Here is a 14,807-nt window from a genome sequence, read left to right on the forward strand (position 1 = left end):
AGGTCGCCCCCTAGAGTGGCGCCACCATGGCGCTCCATATATACTCCTGCCGGCCCACCCGCTCCTCAGTTCCTTCTTGCCGGCTACTCCGACAGTGGGGAAGGAGGGCGGGTGCGGAATGGATATGAGCAACACATCTCGAAGAACAACAGTTACAAAGGTGAGTAACCGTCTTTTCTTCTTCGAGTGATTGCTCATATCCATTCCAGTTAGGTGAATCCCAAGCCTTACAAAGGCGGTGGGGTCGGAGTGAAATGTGGCAGAATAAAACTGCCGAGCCAGAGGCTACAGCCTCTCTTGACTGCTGAACCAGGGCATACTGCGAAGCAAAGGTAAGGACCGAGGACCAATGGAGCTTCGCGACAGGTCTCGTGGGTAGAAACACGAGCCAGCAAGGCGGCAGATGAAGCCTGAGCCCTGGTAGAATGCACGGTGATGTGGCTTGGGGAAATATGAGCCAAATCAGAACAAGTGGGGATGTCCGCCATCACCCAAGATGAGATCCTCTGAGAGGAAAACAAGCAAGCCCTCCCTTTGGCCCACTACCGGGGCAGAGCTGGGGCACCTTAGGAAATGATTCTGTCAGCACAACATAATGCGAGCACTCCACAGATGTCCAAGGAGTGCAACGGTTATGCCCATTGCGTTGAGCTGTGGGTAACATGAAAGGCCAAAACACCTTAGGGAGGAAAGCCGGGTGCGGTCACAACTGCACCTTGTCTTTGCGGAACCTTCGTAAGAGCTCTGATCTCAGAGACCCGTCTGGCCAAGACTAGGTTGAGGCCCCAGGGCGGGGCTGGGCGGCGCACCCGAGGGTGCAAGCGCTCCAAGCCCTTGAGGGACCTCGAACCCATAGAGCGTGGGACACTGAACGTCCATCTTAGCCTGCTGGAAGGTAGGGACGGCTGCTGAGAGTATCCTCAGCGATGATACCGCCAGATCCTGCCGCTGAAGGCCAGAGGCAGGCCAAATAGAGGGGATCGAGACCTCAGCAGGAGCAAGATCGAGCGTACTGCAGCTGTAAAGGAAACGCTTCCACCTGGCTCGGTACGTTGACCAGGTGGAAGGCTGCCTGTCACCCCAACTCAGGTACGCAGGAGCCACCGTGAGGCGAAGAGGCTGCAGGTCCGAGTGACGAAGCCTGTCATTGCCCTGAGTGATGAGGTCTGGGCTGACAGGCCAAGCAACGTGGTATGTCAGTGCTGCCTGGACCACTCTGGAGTGATCATGATGACGCACGCTCCGCCCCTGCGGAATTTGAGCAGGACGTAACGAACCAGTGGGAACAGCGGGAAGGCATAATGCAGTTGGCCGCTCCACGGTATCAGGAATGCGTCCAAGATCGATTCCGAGGAGAGACCTCGGAAGGAGCAGAACACCTGGCATTTCCTGCACTCGCGGTGAGCGAACAGGTCTGTGTGAGGAACCATTTCCACTTCCGGAAAGCGGGACGCCTCACATGGGGCAGAGTGATGACTCGTAAGACAGGAAAGACCTGCTGAGTCAAAGAGATAAGACGTTCCGAACGCCTGGGAGAAAGGACGTCGCCAGCTCCATCGAGCGGGCCATGCAAAAGACCCGGAAATGGATGGCCTCCTGACAAAAAAGGGGGGAGGACTATGTCCCCCCTGAATGCTTATGAAGCACCTGGCCATTGTGTTGTCTGTAAACACCGAGATACAACGGCCTCGCAGCTGCCGCTGGAACCCCTGGCATGCCAGGCGGACTACTCTGATTTTTGGGGCATTAATGAGGAATGCCAGCTCCCTAGAAGACCGAAGGCCTTAAGCTCGGAGGTGACCATGAGCACTCGAGCAGAGAGATGATGCGTCCGCCGTCAGGGGCAGTGAGGGCTGGGGCGGATGAAACCTCATCCTGTCCACACCAAGGAGGGAGTTAGCCACCACTCTAGGGAGCCTAAGGCGTTCGAGGGAACGGTGACTACCATGACCATTGGCTCCCTGGCCAAGCGGTACGCCGAGGTGGGCCGGACTTGGAGAGGACGGAGGCGGAGCTTGGTGTGTTTGGTTACAAACGTGCGGGCAACCATGGACCCAGGAGACTGAGACAAGAACGAGCTGAGGTCGTTGGGAAAGCCTTCAGACCTCAGATGATTGATGCCATCGCCTAAAACCGCAGTTGCGATAAGCAGGCTCCGGCTAGGTAGGAGACCAAGATAGCCCCTAGGAAGCCCAACCTCTGCGTGGGAACCAGAGTGGATTGCTCTATAGTAATCATCAGGCCTTGATCTGTGAATAAGACCGTGACGATGCCCACGGCTGAGTGGGTTGTGAGTCAGAGTCTCCTCGGATAAGCGAATCGTCCCAATACGGAAAAACGCATATCCGACATAGCTACGGTAGGCGGCGACTATGGCCGTAAACCGGGAGTATTCACCGCTGGCTATAAAGCGGAGGCATCTCTCGTGCGGAGGGAAGATGGCATTGCGAAAGTACGCGTCCTTCCTATCCAGGGCGGCATAGTAGCCCCCAGGAGGCAAGGATGGAATAATGGTTCCCAGGGATACCATGCAGAACTTCAACCTTATCCCAAACCGGTTGAGTCCATGCAGGACCAGGGAGGTCTGAGACCTGTGTTCGAGTGGGGAACTAGGGCATAACGGGAGTAAAACCCCTAGCCCCTTTCGTCCGCTGAAGGGGGACAGGGCTGGAGCAATTTAAAGGTGGTACCTATGCTCCATCGTGCGCAGGACCCAGCGATCTAAAAGTAACTGGGGCCATGCCAGGAGAAAGCGGGATCAGGATCCCGTCCTGCGACTGGTACACCGCCCTCCAGCGAACCTTGGAAGGTCCGTCTTTGGTCCCAGTGGTAATTGCGAGGGACCTCGACTTTGGCTTCTTTAGGGGGCCTGACGTTTGTCTGCGACCACCTTGGCCTTGCCGTTTTCCAGAGTTCTGCCTCTGGCTAGGCACAGAGTATGGCGGCTGGGGCCATAAAGGCCTGCGTTTGGTTGCAAGCGTATACACGCTGAGACGCATTAGGACCCTATTGTCCAGCAGGCTTCGCAGTCTGGGGCTGTCTCTGCCGCGAAGAAGCCTTTACCAACAAAGGGTAAATTCTTTCCCCCGTCCTCCAAGACGGCAGCGGACTCGAGGTGGGAGGTTCGAGGGAGAAACTCCTCCACCCAGGTGCTATAATTATCGCAGCTAAGCAAGGCTTGTTGCTTTGCTACCCAGAGGCGCAGGGCCCCTGCAGAGTACACCTTGCATTCGCCAAGGCTCTTTCTGCTTCGGGGCTGGCGCCCGCTGGCCATCATATCAGGATCGTGGTCCTGAGCATAAAATCTGCGCATATGGGATGACACGGATGCGCGTCCGGACGGCCATGGAGGTACTAAAAGAAGGCACGGGCCGAGTCTCTGACTCACTCGGACCTTGCCCAACTCGGCACCGGGGACCGGCATCGGGAGGCGTATCGGTACCTGGAACGAGATTCAGACCCGCAACCAGAACGGTGTCGAGAGGTCGACCGAGATCTCGAGGCTCGGAGAAGAGCTACAGGAGTCAAGGTACCTGCCCCGGTGCCAGATGTCGGAACGGTGCCGATAGCGGGTCGGCGAACGGGATACCGACCGGTGCAGCGAGTGTGACCAGTACCGAGGAAAACAGTACCGGGACTGCCAGTGGTGTCCGGCGTGCCGACAGGACTTGGAGTGTCTGCGGGACCGTGATCATGGACGGTGCCGCTCTGCTGTACTGACAGGGGACAGTCCCTTGAAGAGACTGTATTACCCGTACCGGCGGTGCCCGGGTCAGGCAGCACTGACTCTGTCATGGCACTGAGAGCCACAGCAGGCTCAACCACAGTGCGTACTGGGGAGCTGTCAGGCACCGGATTCGACGGCCCTCGTGGGGCCGGGATCCACGGTACCGAGGTCATCAGAGCTTCGGTAGGTGCCGGTGCCGGGCGAACCGAGTTAGATAAGCTGTCTGGCTGCGGTGCCGTCAGCACTGAAGCAGCGGGAGTAATACGCTCAACCACGGCGCGTGCCGGGGAGCCGTCGGGCACCGGATTCGATAGCCCTTGTGGGACTGGAATCGACGGTGCCGATAGAAGCAGCCGGAACAGGAGCTCAACCACGGCGCGTGCCTGGGAGCCGTCAGGCACCGGATTCTACGGCCCTTGCGGGACCGGGATCGACGGTGCCGACGTCATCGGTGCCGCAGCAGGTGTCGGTGCCGGGCGATCCGACTTAGACTAGCTCTCTGACCGCGGTGCCGTTGGCACGGAAGCAGCCGGAGCATTAGCTCGACCACGGCGCGTGCCGGGGAGCCGTCAGGCACCGGATACTACGGCCCTTGCGGGACCGGGATCGACGGTGCCGACGTCATCGGTGCCGCAGCAGGTGTCGGTGCCGGGCGATCCGACGTAGACGAGCTCTCTGGCTGCGGTGCCGTTGGCACGGAAGCAGCAGGAGCAATACGCTCAACCACGGCGCGTGCCGGGGAGCCGTCAGGCACCGGATTCTACGGCCCGTGTGGGACCGGGATCGACGGTGCCGACGCCATCGGTGCCGCAGCAGGTGTCGGTGCCGGGCGATCCGACGTAGACGAGCCCTCTGGCTGCGGTGCCGCTGGCACGGAAGCAGCAGGAGCAATACGCTCAACCACGGCGCGTGCCGGGGAGCCGTCAGGCACCGGATTCTACGGCCCGTGTGGGACCGGGATCGACGGTGCCGACGCCATCGGTGCCGCAGCAGGTGTCAGTGCCGGGCGATCCGACGTAGACGAGCCCTCTGGCTGCGGTGCCGCTGGCACGGAAGAAGCAGGAGCAATACGCTCAACCACGGCGCGTGCCGGGGAGCCGTCAGGCACCGGATTCTACGGCCCTTGTGGGACCGGGATCGACGGTGACGACGTCATCGGTGCCGTAGCAGGTGTCAGCGCCGGGCGATCCGACTAGACGAGCTCTCTGGCTGCGGTGCCGCTGGCACGGAAGCAGCAGGAGCAATACGCTCAACCACGGCGCGTGCCGCGGAGCCGTCAGGCACCGGATTCTACGGCCCTTATGGGACCGGGATCGACGGTGACGACGTCATCGGTGTCGTAGCAGGTGTCAGCGCCGGGCGATCCGAGTAGACGAGCTCTCTGGCTGCGGTGCCGCTGGCACGGAAGCAGCAGGAGCAATACGCTCAACCACGGCGCGTGCCGGGGAGCCGTCAGGTACCGGATTCTACGGCCCTCGTGGGACCGGGATCGACGGTGCCGACGTTGTCGGTGCCGGGCGAGCCATCTTAGACGAGCTGTCTAGCTGCGGTGCAGCTGGCACAGAAGCAGCAGGAGCAGTAAGCTCTACCACGGCGCGAGCCGGGGAGCTGCCAGGCAGCGGATTCCCCGGTCCTGGGGGACTGGAATCGACGGAGCCGAAGTCATCGGTGCCTCTGCAGGTGACGGTGCCGGATAACGCAACTGAGGCGAGCTCTCTGGCTGCGATGCAGGTGGCACGGAAGTAGCGGGAGCAGGGGGCTCAACCACGGCGCGTGCCGGGGAGCCGCCAGGCACCAGCAGGAATCGCAGACTCTCTCGACCTCGGAAGAAGGGAGCGGTGCCGAGTCGACATCGGTGCCGGCGACGGTCGGTGCCGAAAGGCCTTGGTGGTACCGGCGGGGTCCGGTGCCGAGGAGGCGCTTCTGCCCGCCGCTTGAACATCGCTCCGCGCCCAAGGTGGAGGGGCAAGTGAAAGTCCCGCACCTTTTTGTTCTCGGCTTAAAAGCCTTGCAAATGGGGCACTTATCTGTCAAGTGTGATTCCCTGAGGCACTTCAAACAGGAGTCATGTAGATCTCTCTTCGGCCGCGGCTTCTGGCAAGCCGGGCCCCTTTTTAAAACCCGGTGAGCCATGCATGGCTCCGGCACTGGGCTCATGGAAGGGGCTACTTCCTGAACCCCGCTAACTAAACTAACCATGTTAGCAAAGAAAACACGTATAACCATACAAATATATATATAAAAGTGTTATAACTGCATAATTATATACGAGAAAACGAGTAGCTAGGGAAGTGGAGGTCAGCTAAGCCGCGCTCCACTGTTCCAACGACCGACACGGGCGGTAAGAAGGAACTGAGGAGCGGGTGGGCCGGCAGGAGTATATATGGAGCGCCATGGTGGCGCCACTCTAGGGGGCGACCTGCCGGCCCACTGAGTTGCTAGGGTAAAAGTTTTCCGACGAATGTGCACGCGCGGCGCGTACACCTAACTGGAATGGATATGAGCAATCACTCGAAGAAGAACCTGCGGTTCTGCTTAACTGGCTTTGTGCATTTCAAAGAATGCTACCATGGAAGTCTTGAACTTTAACCTCTTACCTAGCAGTTTAAATTTGGCCTCCAGAACCTCTCTCCTACCATTCTCTATGTCATTGGTACATGTACAACGACCATCGGCTCCTCCCCAGCACTGCACATAAGTCTGTCTAGATGTCTCAAGAGATCTGCCACCTCTGCACAAGGCAGACAGGTCACCATACGGTTCTCCTGGTCATCTCTTAGTCAAGGATGGGAATCATTTAGGGATATGGGATTTCTCTCTACTCTAGTTTTATGTTCTCCTTCCCAAAGACATTCATCCTCAACAGCACAGAGGCTGTTAGACTGGGAGCGAGACAGCTCTACTGTGTCCCGGAAAGTCTCAGCTATGTATCTCTGTCTCCCTTAGCCCATCCAGTTCAGCCACTCTCGGCTCAAGAGCCTGTATTCAGTCTCTGAGGGCCATGACATGTGTGCACTCAGTGTACACATATGCCACCTGTCCACAAGGCAGGTAATCATCCATGCTGCATCCAGTGCAACAAACTGGATATCCCCCACTCTGCTGCTGGACCTGTGCCTGCATTATAGTTACTCCTGCAGCTTCTCCCCTCCCCTCCCCTGGGGATGGGTGTGTGTTTATTAGGGCTTGTCTACATCAGAAAGTTGCAGCGCTGGTGAGGGAGTTACAGCGCTGCAACTTTGAAGGTGTACACATCTGCAGGGCACCACCAGCGCTGCAACTCCCTGTTTGCAGCGCTGGCCGTACTCCCGTTTTGTCTCGGGTGTAGAGGATCCAGCTCTGGTGATCCAGCGCTGGTAATCCAATGTAGACAGTTACCAGCGCTTTTCTTGACCTCCGTGGAAGGAGGAAGCCTCTGGTAATCAAGCTGGTTTCCTTTCCCGGTTTGCTCTCTCGGTCCCGGAGCCACCCAGCAAACCGCAGGGAAGGAGACCTGCTTGCTCGGGGTTCCGGGACCGAGAGAGCAAACCGGGAAAGGAGACCAGCTTCGCCGCGGTTTGCTCTCTCGGTCCCGGAGCCAGCCAGCAAACCGCAGGGAAGGAGACCTGCTTGGTCGGGGTTCCGGGACCGAGAGAGCAAACCGGGAACGCCGCGGTTTGCTCTCTCGGTCCCGGAACCCCGAGCAAGCAGGTCTCCTTCCCTGCGGTTTGCTGGCTGGCTCCGGGACCGAGAGAGCAAACCGCGGCGTTCCCGGTTTGCTCTCTCGGTCCCGGAACCCCGAGCAAGCAGGTCTCCTTCCCTGCGGTTTGCTGGCTGGCTCCGGGACCGAGAGAGCAAACCGCGGCGTTCCCGGTTTGCTCTCTCGGTCCCGGAACCCCGAGCAAGCAGGTCTCCTTCCCTGCGGTTTGCTGGCTGGCTCCGGGACCGAGAGAGCAAACCGCGGCGTTCCCGGTTTGCTCTCTCGGTCCCGGAACCCCGAGCAAGCAGGTCTCCTTCCCTGCGGTTTGCTGGCTGGCTCCGGGAACGCGAGAGCAAACCGCGGCGTTCCCGGTTTGCTCTCTCGGTCCCGGAACCCCGAGCAAGCAGGTCTCCTTCCCTGCGGTTTGCTGGTTGGCTCCGGGACCGAGAGAGCAAACCGCGGCGAAGCTGGTTTCCTTTCCCGGTTTGCTCTCTCGTCCCGGAACCCCCCTTGAAGCCGCCCAACAGCGCTGCAGTGTGGCCACATCTAACACCACTTGCAGCGCTGGTTGCTGTAAGTGTGGCCACTCTGCAGCACTGGCCCTATACAGCTGTACTAATACAGCTGTAACAACCAGCGCTGCAAAATTTTAGATGTAGACATGGCCTTAGCCTAAGTTTAAAGAATGTTAATCAGGTGTATCTGGCCCTATTGTTCCCTCTCTAAACTCCCTTGCAAAACTCCAGTTAGCATCTCCAGTTCACTAGCTTCTCTGGTCTTTATGAAACTGGCTTTTTAAACCAGTTAAACCAGGAGGCAGGGCTACTCAAGGGTAAGAGTTAATGGGTGCTCAAGGGATTAGAGATCAAAGCCTCCTTAAAAAACTCTCAGCCCTGCATTCCAACAGCAAGTGGCAAAGGAATGTAGGCTAGTGGCCTAATGTCTTATCTAATTGAAAGCTATTATGACTGTGTTGCTGCTGCTGTTAAACAAAAGCACACCATCACTGGTCAATCAAAAAATAACTGTGTCCTAGCCTTCAAATGGTGAAGATAGGTTTGGACTTTGGGAATGGGTTAATTCATTGGTGGGAGACAAATGAGTGGATACGGATTCACAATAGTCTTTCCTACTCTATTTTTATTTATAATATGCGCATAGGAGTTCATCTTATTGCCTTTGACAAAACATGGATTAGCAGCAAAAACAGCAGCAAAGCTCACAGCCCCGTTCAGAATGCAGTAAAGACAACTTTGTGTTCCAAATCTCCAACCAAATGATGCTTTTGTCTGCTGTTTCCAACCGTTGTGTGACTATCCCACTGCAAACACTTTAAATCCCTATTGTACCAACATGTGTTTGGCAAGTCACTCAAAAAACACTGATTTTAGCTGGCTGGAGGATGGGGAAGTGGGTCTGTTATCACATCCCCATCTCTGTACTAATCACTAATCCATCTCCGCTAGTCCTTCCTAACAAAGATGGAGACATTTTAATCCATAATATTTTAAAAGAACTCCTTCCCGTGAGACAGGTTAGCAACTGATATCTACCATTCTTATTCATGAGCACTCAGTACAGTTGTAAAGACTGATTAGTGAAGGCAATATTAAATAGCCTATTGTCATTTCTTTCCCATTTGAGAGACAGCTAGGTGGGAAGGTGCCTGGATTTCTCCTCAGATTCCCTGATACTGATGTGATGTTAGCTTCCCTTCAGCTCAACAGACCCTTGCTTCATCCAAAGCATTTAAGTACGCCGACAGACTGTTCCTCCGTTTTTGTTGCCACTTTTAAGAATTATACTATGGATTCTGCCTAAGTATTAGAGTTATCCATTTTCAAAATGAATCATCTATTCTAGTGCAATCCAGTTTCCTTGAGTATTTCGTCTTCCTTTCATGAAAGATATCTGCCTGTTTGTGGCATCTGGTCCTGATGTGCCTTTGAGAAGCCTGAATTACCTCTGATTACCACTAGTGAGTCAGTGCTGCTAAAAGGCTAAACACAATCAAGAAATGCTTCCTTTCTAGTTCCCACTTTCTCATGTTGCATAAGGACACAGTCCAATATCTTAAACTGTGTCAAAAGACAGTTCTATATTCTCATGCTGGCTGCTATAGAAAATCCCAAGTATGTGAGATAGCAAGATTAGATTAGACTAGACTAGGTAAGATAGTTAAAATTACTGTCCAATATAAATAAATGTATTAAATCACAAAACAGAACAGGAATCATACAGTAGTGTTACAATCCAATAATTTGTGCCTCGTAAGACCAATCTGCAAGTTGCTATATTATGGATGGTCATGGCTATGGCTAAGCAACTCTATTCCAAACCTATGACAATGATGTTTCACATAAGAGGAGTAAAAGATACCTGACCTTCCTTTGCCTTCCTGTTTTTAAATTCTCATTTTCTAGACAAGAGCTCAAACATCAAATGCTCGTTTAAAAAGTGTTTTGGTTTCCCCCAAATTCCAAGTCATACTACTTACTTGTTGGTTTGCCTTTGGTGTTGTATGACCATGTTTTTCTCATGGATAGTCTCCAGCAAGGCAGTAGCCAAAGATTTGAGATCTGAAATGGACTGTGGTGTGGCCGGTAGGCTACAACCATGGTCCTCCGATAACAACTCTTGGACTAAAATGTTAAAACAAAAATAAGAATTACCTTTATGTGGACAGAAATGTGACAAGTACTCAGTCAGACCTATAAAGCAAATCCACCTTTGTTTCATTACTCAGCTGAATGTAGATTTATTCAAACCAACCAGCAAAACAAACCCAGACATATAATACTCAGTCATAAAAAATGGTGGCTGTTTGAGCTGATCATTGTCCCGCAGCAATTGCCAGCACACGCATAGGTAGACCATTTTCTGCTTAGCTAATTTCTTTTGGAAAGAACAGATTTCTATTCAGTTGGAAAGAGCCTCATTTTTCTATCCGATGATCTCCTGCCACTGGCAAAACAGAAATATTTTTCTTCAGTCCACCTGAAAGAACCATGCCCACAAAGGTTTCATGTTTAGAACTATTGATTCCCTAAGGTTGTTGGAGATTGATGCGACACACATTGATTGTGTCATACATGAGCCTATAAGAAACTTCCGCCGCAATAAGAAAGCCTGTGGATTCATTAACCTTGCTCAGCAAGTCCACTAGCATGATCACATTTGGTCATCTGCTGTGGCTAGAAACTGTACAAATGTATGGCGAAGACGACATTAACCAAGGGAGCCACATGTGGCTCTTCAGAAGTTAATATGCGGTTCCTTGCATAGGCACCAACTCCGGGGCTGGAGCTACAGGTGCCAACTTCCTAGTGCGCTACAGAGTGCTCACTGCTCAACGCCTGGCTCTGCCCCAGGTCCCGGCCCCACTCCACTCCTTCCCCCCAAAGCCCCCACTAGGGGGGGAGCGGGGAAGCGGCTGCTCCCCCACTGAGCACAAGTGGTGCCTTGTCAATTTCTTGGCTCCTTTTTAATTTTTACTCACCCAGCAGCACTCCGGGTCTTCGGTGGCAGGCCCTCACTCGCTCCGGGTGTCTTCGGCGGCACTGAAGGACTCATCGCCAAAATGCCGCTGAAGACTCACGGAGCACATGTAGGTCCCGCCGCCAAAGACCTGGAGTGCTGCTGGGTGAGTAAAAGCACCGCAGCAGGCGGCATCCTTTTTTTTTTTTTAGTTTTGATCGCTCCCTGTTCCCTCCACCTGGCTACACCACTGCCCCCGCCCCTTCCCCTGAGTCTGCCATGCCCTTGTGCCTCCTCCTCCCCGTCCTGCACACCACAAAACAGCTGATCGCGATGGGTGGGAGGCGCAGGGATGAAGGGTTAGGTGCTGATCGGGAGTGCTGCTGGCGGGTGGGAGACACTGGGGGCGGAGGCTGACGAGGGGCTGCTGACATGTCACTGTGGCTCTTTGGAAATGCATATTGGTAAATTCTGGCTCCTTCTCAGGCTCAGGTTGGCCACTCCTGACATAAATGGAGCAGTCAGTGCTGACGAACTTCATGGGTTTCAACCTGTCATGACAAGTACTGCTGGTTTGGTATGTGCCCGTGTGCATGGAGAGACGGTGAGGATCATGGTGCAGGAGACAAGATTTTCCGGGGGGGGGGGGGGGAATGTTACTCTGGTGTGTGTGTGTGTGTGTGTGTGTGTGTGAGTGAGAGAGAGAGAGAGAGAGAGAGAGAGAGAGAGAGAGCGCGCACACGTGATGAGGCAATTGCTCTGCTGCTGTCTTCCTGAAGGAAACTGCAGAACTCCTCCTGCAAGGGAGAAGCAAGCCACAGTAGCTCTCAAATGCAGGAGTGGAACTTGGACTTAACATGCCCCCATCTTAACCTGCTTTCCCTGCACTACTGCTGAAACAGAGCATCAAGGTTGGCATTGTAGCAGAGAAAAGAGATGACAAGAAGAGACTCATCTGGATCAGATTTATACTGGGCCTTGAAGGCAAGGAGAAGAAGTTTAAGCTTGATGTAATAAAAAAGTAGAAGCTAAGGAGGGGAATTTATGGGGTCAGACTGACACGAAAAGGAGGTTGGCTGGCAGGTTAAAAGATGATTAGGAAGAAAATGATGTGAGAAAAACTTCATAGTTCACACTGAAGAAAGAATGAGGTACTGTACCACCATGTTCCATCTATGCAGTACCTTGCTTTGCAGAAAGGACTCCAGTCAGTGCACTGCTGCTGGATCTACTGTGAATCTTTGAATTTTTCCGTCTCTCTAAAGCATTCTAAGGAAACAAAAACATTTTTTTCAGACATTAGCCTAAGCATTTTCATTTGAGTAAGGGAGCTGAGGGTGGGGATATTAATCCTGGAGTTTCTTTTCTAGGGCATGAGTCTATACCTACACTGCTGGTTGGATGAGGGGGTGCTCCTTCTGGAGTATACTAGCCAAGAGAGCCTTTGGGACCCTAACAAATCTATGCACCTCATCACCATCCCCCTTTACCGTTCTTTCTATTTCCCCCTCCACTCCTCCCCCGGGTTTTTAAAACTTTCCTATTTCTGGAAACAGTTGAATACATTTGTAAAAGCAGTAACACTCCATGGGGAATAGCAGCCTGGGATAAAATTCTGACCTTCCAGAAAATTTCTCTTGGACATGCTTAAAGAGGGAAAAGAAAAGAGCACTAAAACTCTCTTTAAGGTCCTTTTAGCAGAAAATGCTGGCTTTTAGGAAGAGTTCAAAGCAAAATCATGATTCTCACTAAAGCTGAGCCCTAGTTATTCCCAAAGAACTGTCCTTCAGAAATCAGATACACACACACAGAGCACCTGTTTTGTGGCCTCAGTTTCTCAGGTTTGTGCCTGGAATGGGGGTGGCAGTGCTTTGGAGGAATTTTGTACTTTACTAGAATGGCAGGGAATGCTGTGACTGTTTAGCAGTGATTAACAAATTAAGAAGCATCACCAATAGGCTTAAAGTCTCATGCAGAAAGATGGAGGACATGTTTTTTGACTGAAGTTGGAGCAGAGGGTTAGAGGAAGAATACTCAGGCACCTAGATTTAGTTCAGAAGATTTATTGTGCAAAAAAGTGCATACAGCCTATCACCAAAGTGGAGGTATAAGGAAGATATATCAATCATTAAAAGTTGCCAAACAACAGTACTGGTGTTGGGAAATACGGAGATAAAAGAACAGCTGCGTGATAATAAATGTCCTACCACCAATCCTCCATTCAGCAACAATCTGGAACAGTGTCACATTCTAACCCCAACTAGGAGCAATTTTTCCTAGATCTTGAGAGAACACCTTCACTTTTTAGATATTACTAGCAGCTATTTCTTTATGCTATATAACAGCTGAGAAGTCTATAGGGAAGACTGGGAATGTAAAAAAAATACATAAAGGTACTAAAATTATCTAGTTGTCTTAAACTACAGTTAAGAAGTGGTAATTGCACATGGAATTTTAACTTCTAAGGTGCTACAGACCCAAACAATTTTACACTTTTAAAATGTGTATAAACAAATGGAAAAAATTAAACTTGATAAAACAGAGGTGCACAGCATAATAAGAACTCTACCTTGTACTTAGAAATATTAGATTTAAGAAGGTTGACCTCCTCTTGAAGTTGCTTTAATCTCTCCTGAAGGTATCTGAAAATACATAATATATATCATTAGACTCCTGTATATTGTTTGTTTGCTATTTATTAAACACTGGCAATGTGTTAGTCACTGCGCAGCACAAGGCACAAAAAGAGCCACTGGCAGGACATTTCACATGAGGGGGCTTCTACAGTTATGACTTCACTGGAGAATTCACCTAGCATGGGTGGAGCATCCCCACTGCAAAACCCTACTCGTGCCAGACATATGTATTCACATATGATGCTGTATTAGCCCATGTGCTGGGATGGATTGCTGGTGAGATATCCCATGGTTCTTTGTGGTACATTATACTGGTCTGCTCTATCAATTTATTTGCAGGATGCTCACACACTCTGACTTAGCATGAAGCTGTCATCTATGGCAGTGTCATGAGAACAATCCTTTTATATTCCAAACCTCCAAGTGGAGACATCTGTTGAAATGCTGTGCAGCCAGGCTGGATTACCCTACATTCTCACTGCAAAGTAGACAGGGTGCCAGCCCAGGCTGAAGCAACACCAAAGTTCAAGACTATACCCTCAGTACTCTGGGTTTAAAGTACCCTCAATCACAGATAAGAGATTAGGGGCAACATCTGGGCAAGAGCCTGAGCTAATTCTTCAGTGAAGAATTTCCCCATCTTTGGCCTCTTCGGACTGGATGCACATACTGTAAAACCTCAGAGTTACAAACTGACCAGTCAACTACAAACCTCATTTGGAACCAGAAGTATGCAATCAGGCAGCAGCAGAGAAAGGAAAAAAAAATCAAACACAGTACAGTACTGTGTTAAAGCTAACCTACTAAAAAAAAATAAAGGGAAAGCTTCATTTTTGTTCTGCATAGTAAAGTGTCAAGAGTGTATTAAGTCAATGTTCAGCTGTAAACTTTTGAAAGAACAATCATAACATTTTGTTCAGAGTTATGAACATTTCAGAGTTACGAACAATCTCCCTTCCCGAAGTGTTTGTAACTTTGAAATTATAGGTAATTAAATGTTATGGACATACTGCAAAGCCCATTTTTAGTCTCTAGGCTCTTGGTAGGAGGATTGGAAGGGTCAGTTTTTCTCGTATTATCAGCAGATATTCACTTGTGCCCTCTGTATTTTAAGCTTGAAGAATAGGTACCTATAAGATGTTTATAAATTTAAATAAAGGGTTTGTCTGTACACTGTTTTTATATTGTTTTAGCTAGATCAGTTTTAAACTGGTATAGTTAAAATAACATAATCAAGTGTGGATTCAGTTATACTGGTATAAGTACACTCATACCAGCTTGCTCTCAC

At 51.6% G+C, this 14,807-nt stretch overlaps 1 protein-coding gene across 2 annotated transcripts in view; it reads right to left on the reverse strand.

The window, feature by feature from the left end:
* CCDC149 (coiled-coil domain containing 149) overlaps positions 1 to 14,807 on the reverse strand; it is a 77,378-nt gene that overhangs the window by 21,794 nt on the left and 40,777 nt on the right. For both annotated transcript variants that reach the window (XM_030564029.1, XM_030564028.1), the window contains exons 7-9: positions 13,453 to 13,525; positions 12,068 to 12,152; positions 9,904 to 10,048 (exon numbers count right to left, since the gene is read on the reverse strand). In XM_030564029.1, coding sequence (XP_030419889.1) covers positions 9,904 to 10,048; positions 12,068 to 12,152; positions 13,453 to 13,525 — 303 coding nt within the window. The remainder of the gene's footprint in view (positions 1 to 9,903; positions 10,049 to 12,067; positions 12,153 to 13,452; positions 13,526 to 14,807) is intronic.

This window comes from Gopherus evgoodei, chromosome 5, assembly GCF_007399415.2.
Source record: "Gopherus evgoodei ecotype Sinaloan lineage chromosome 5, rGopEvg1_v1.p, whole genome shotgun sequence".
Lineage (NCBI taxonomy): Eukaryota > Metazoa > Chordata > Testudines > Testudinidae > Gopherus > Gopherus evgoodei.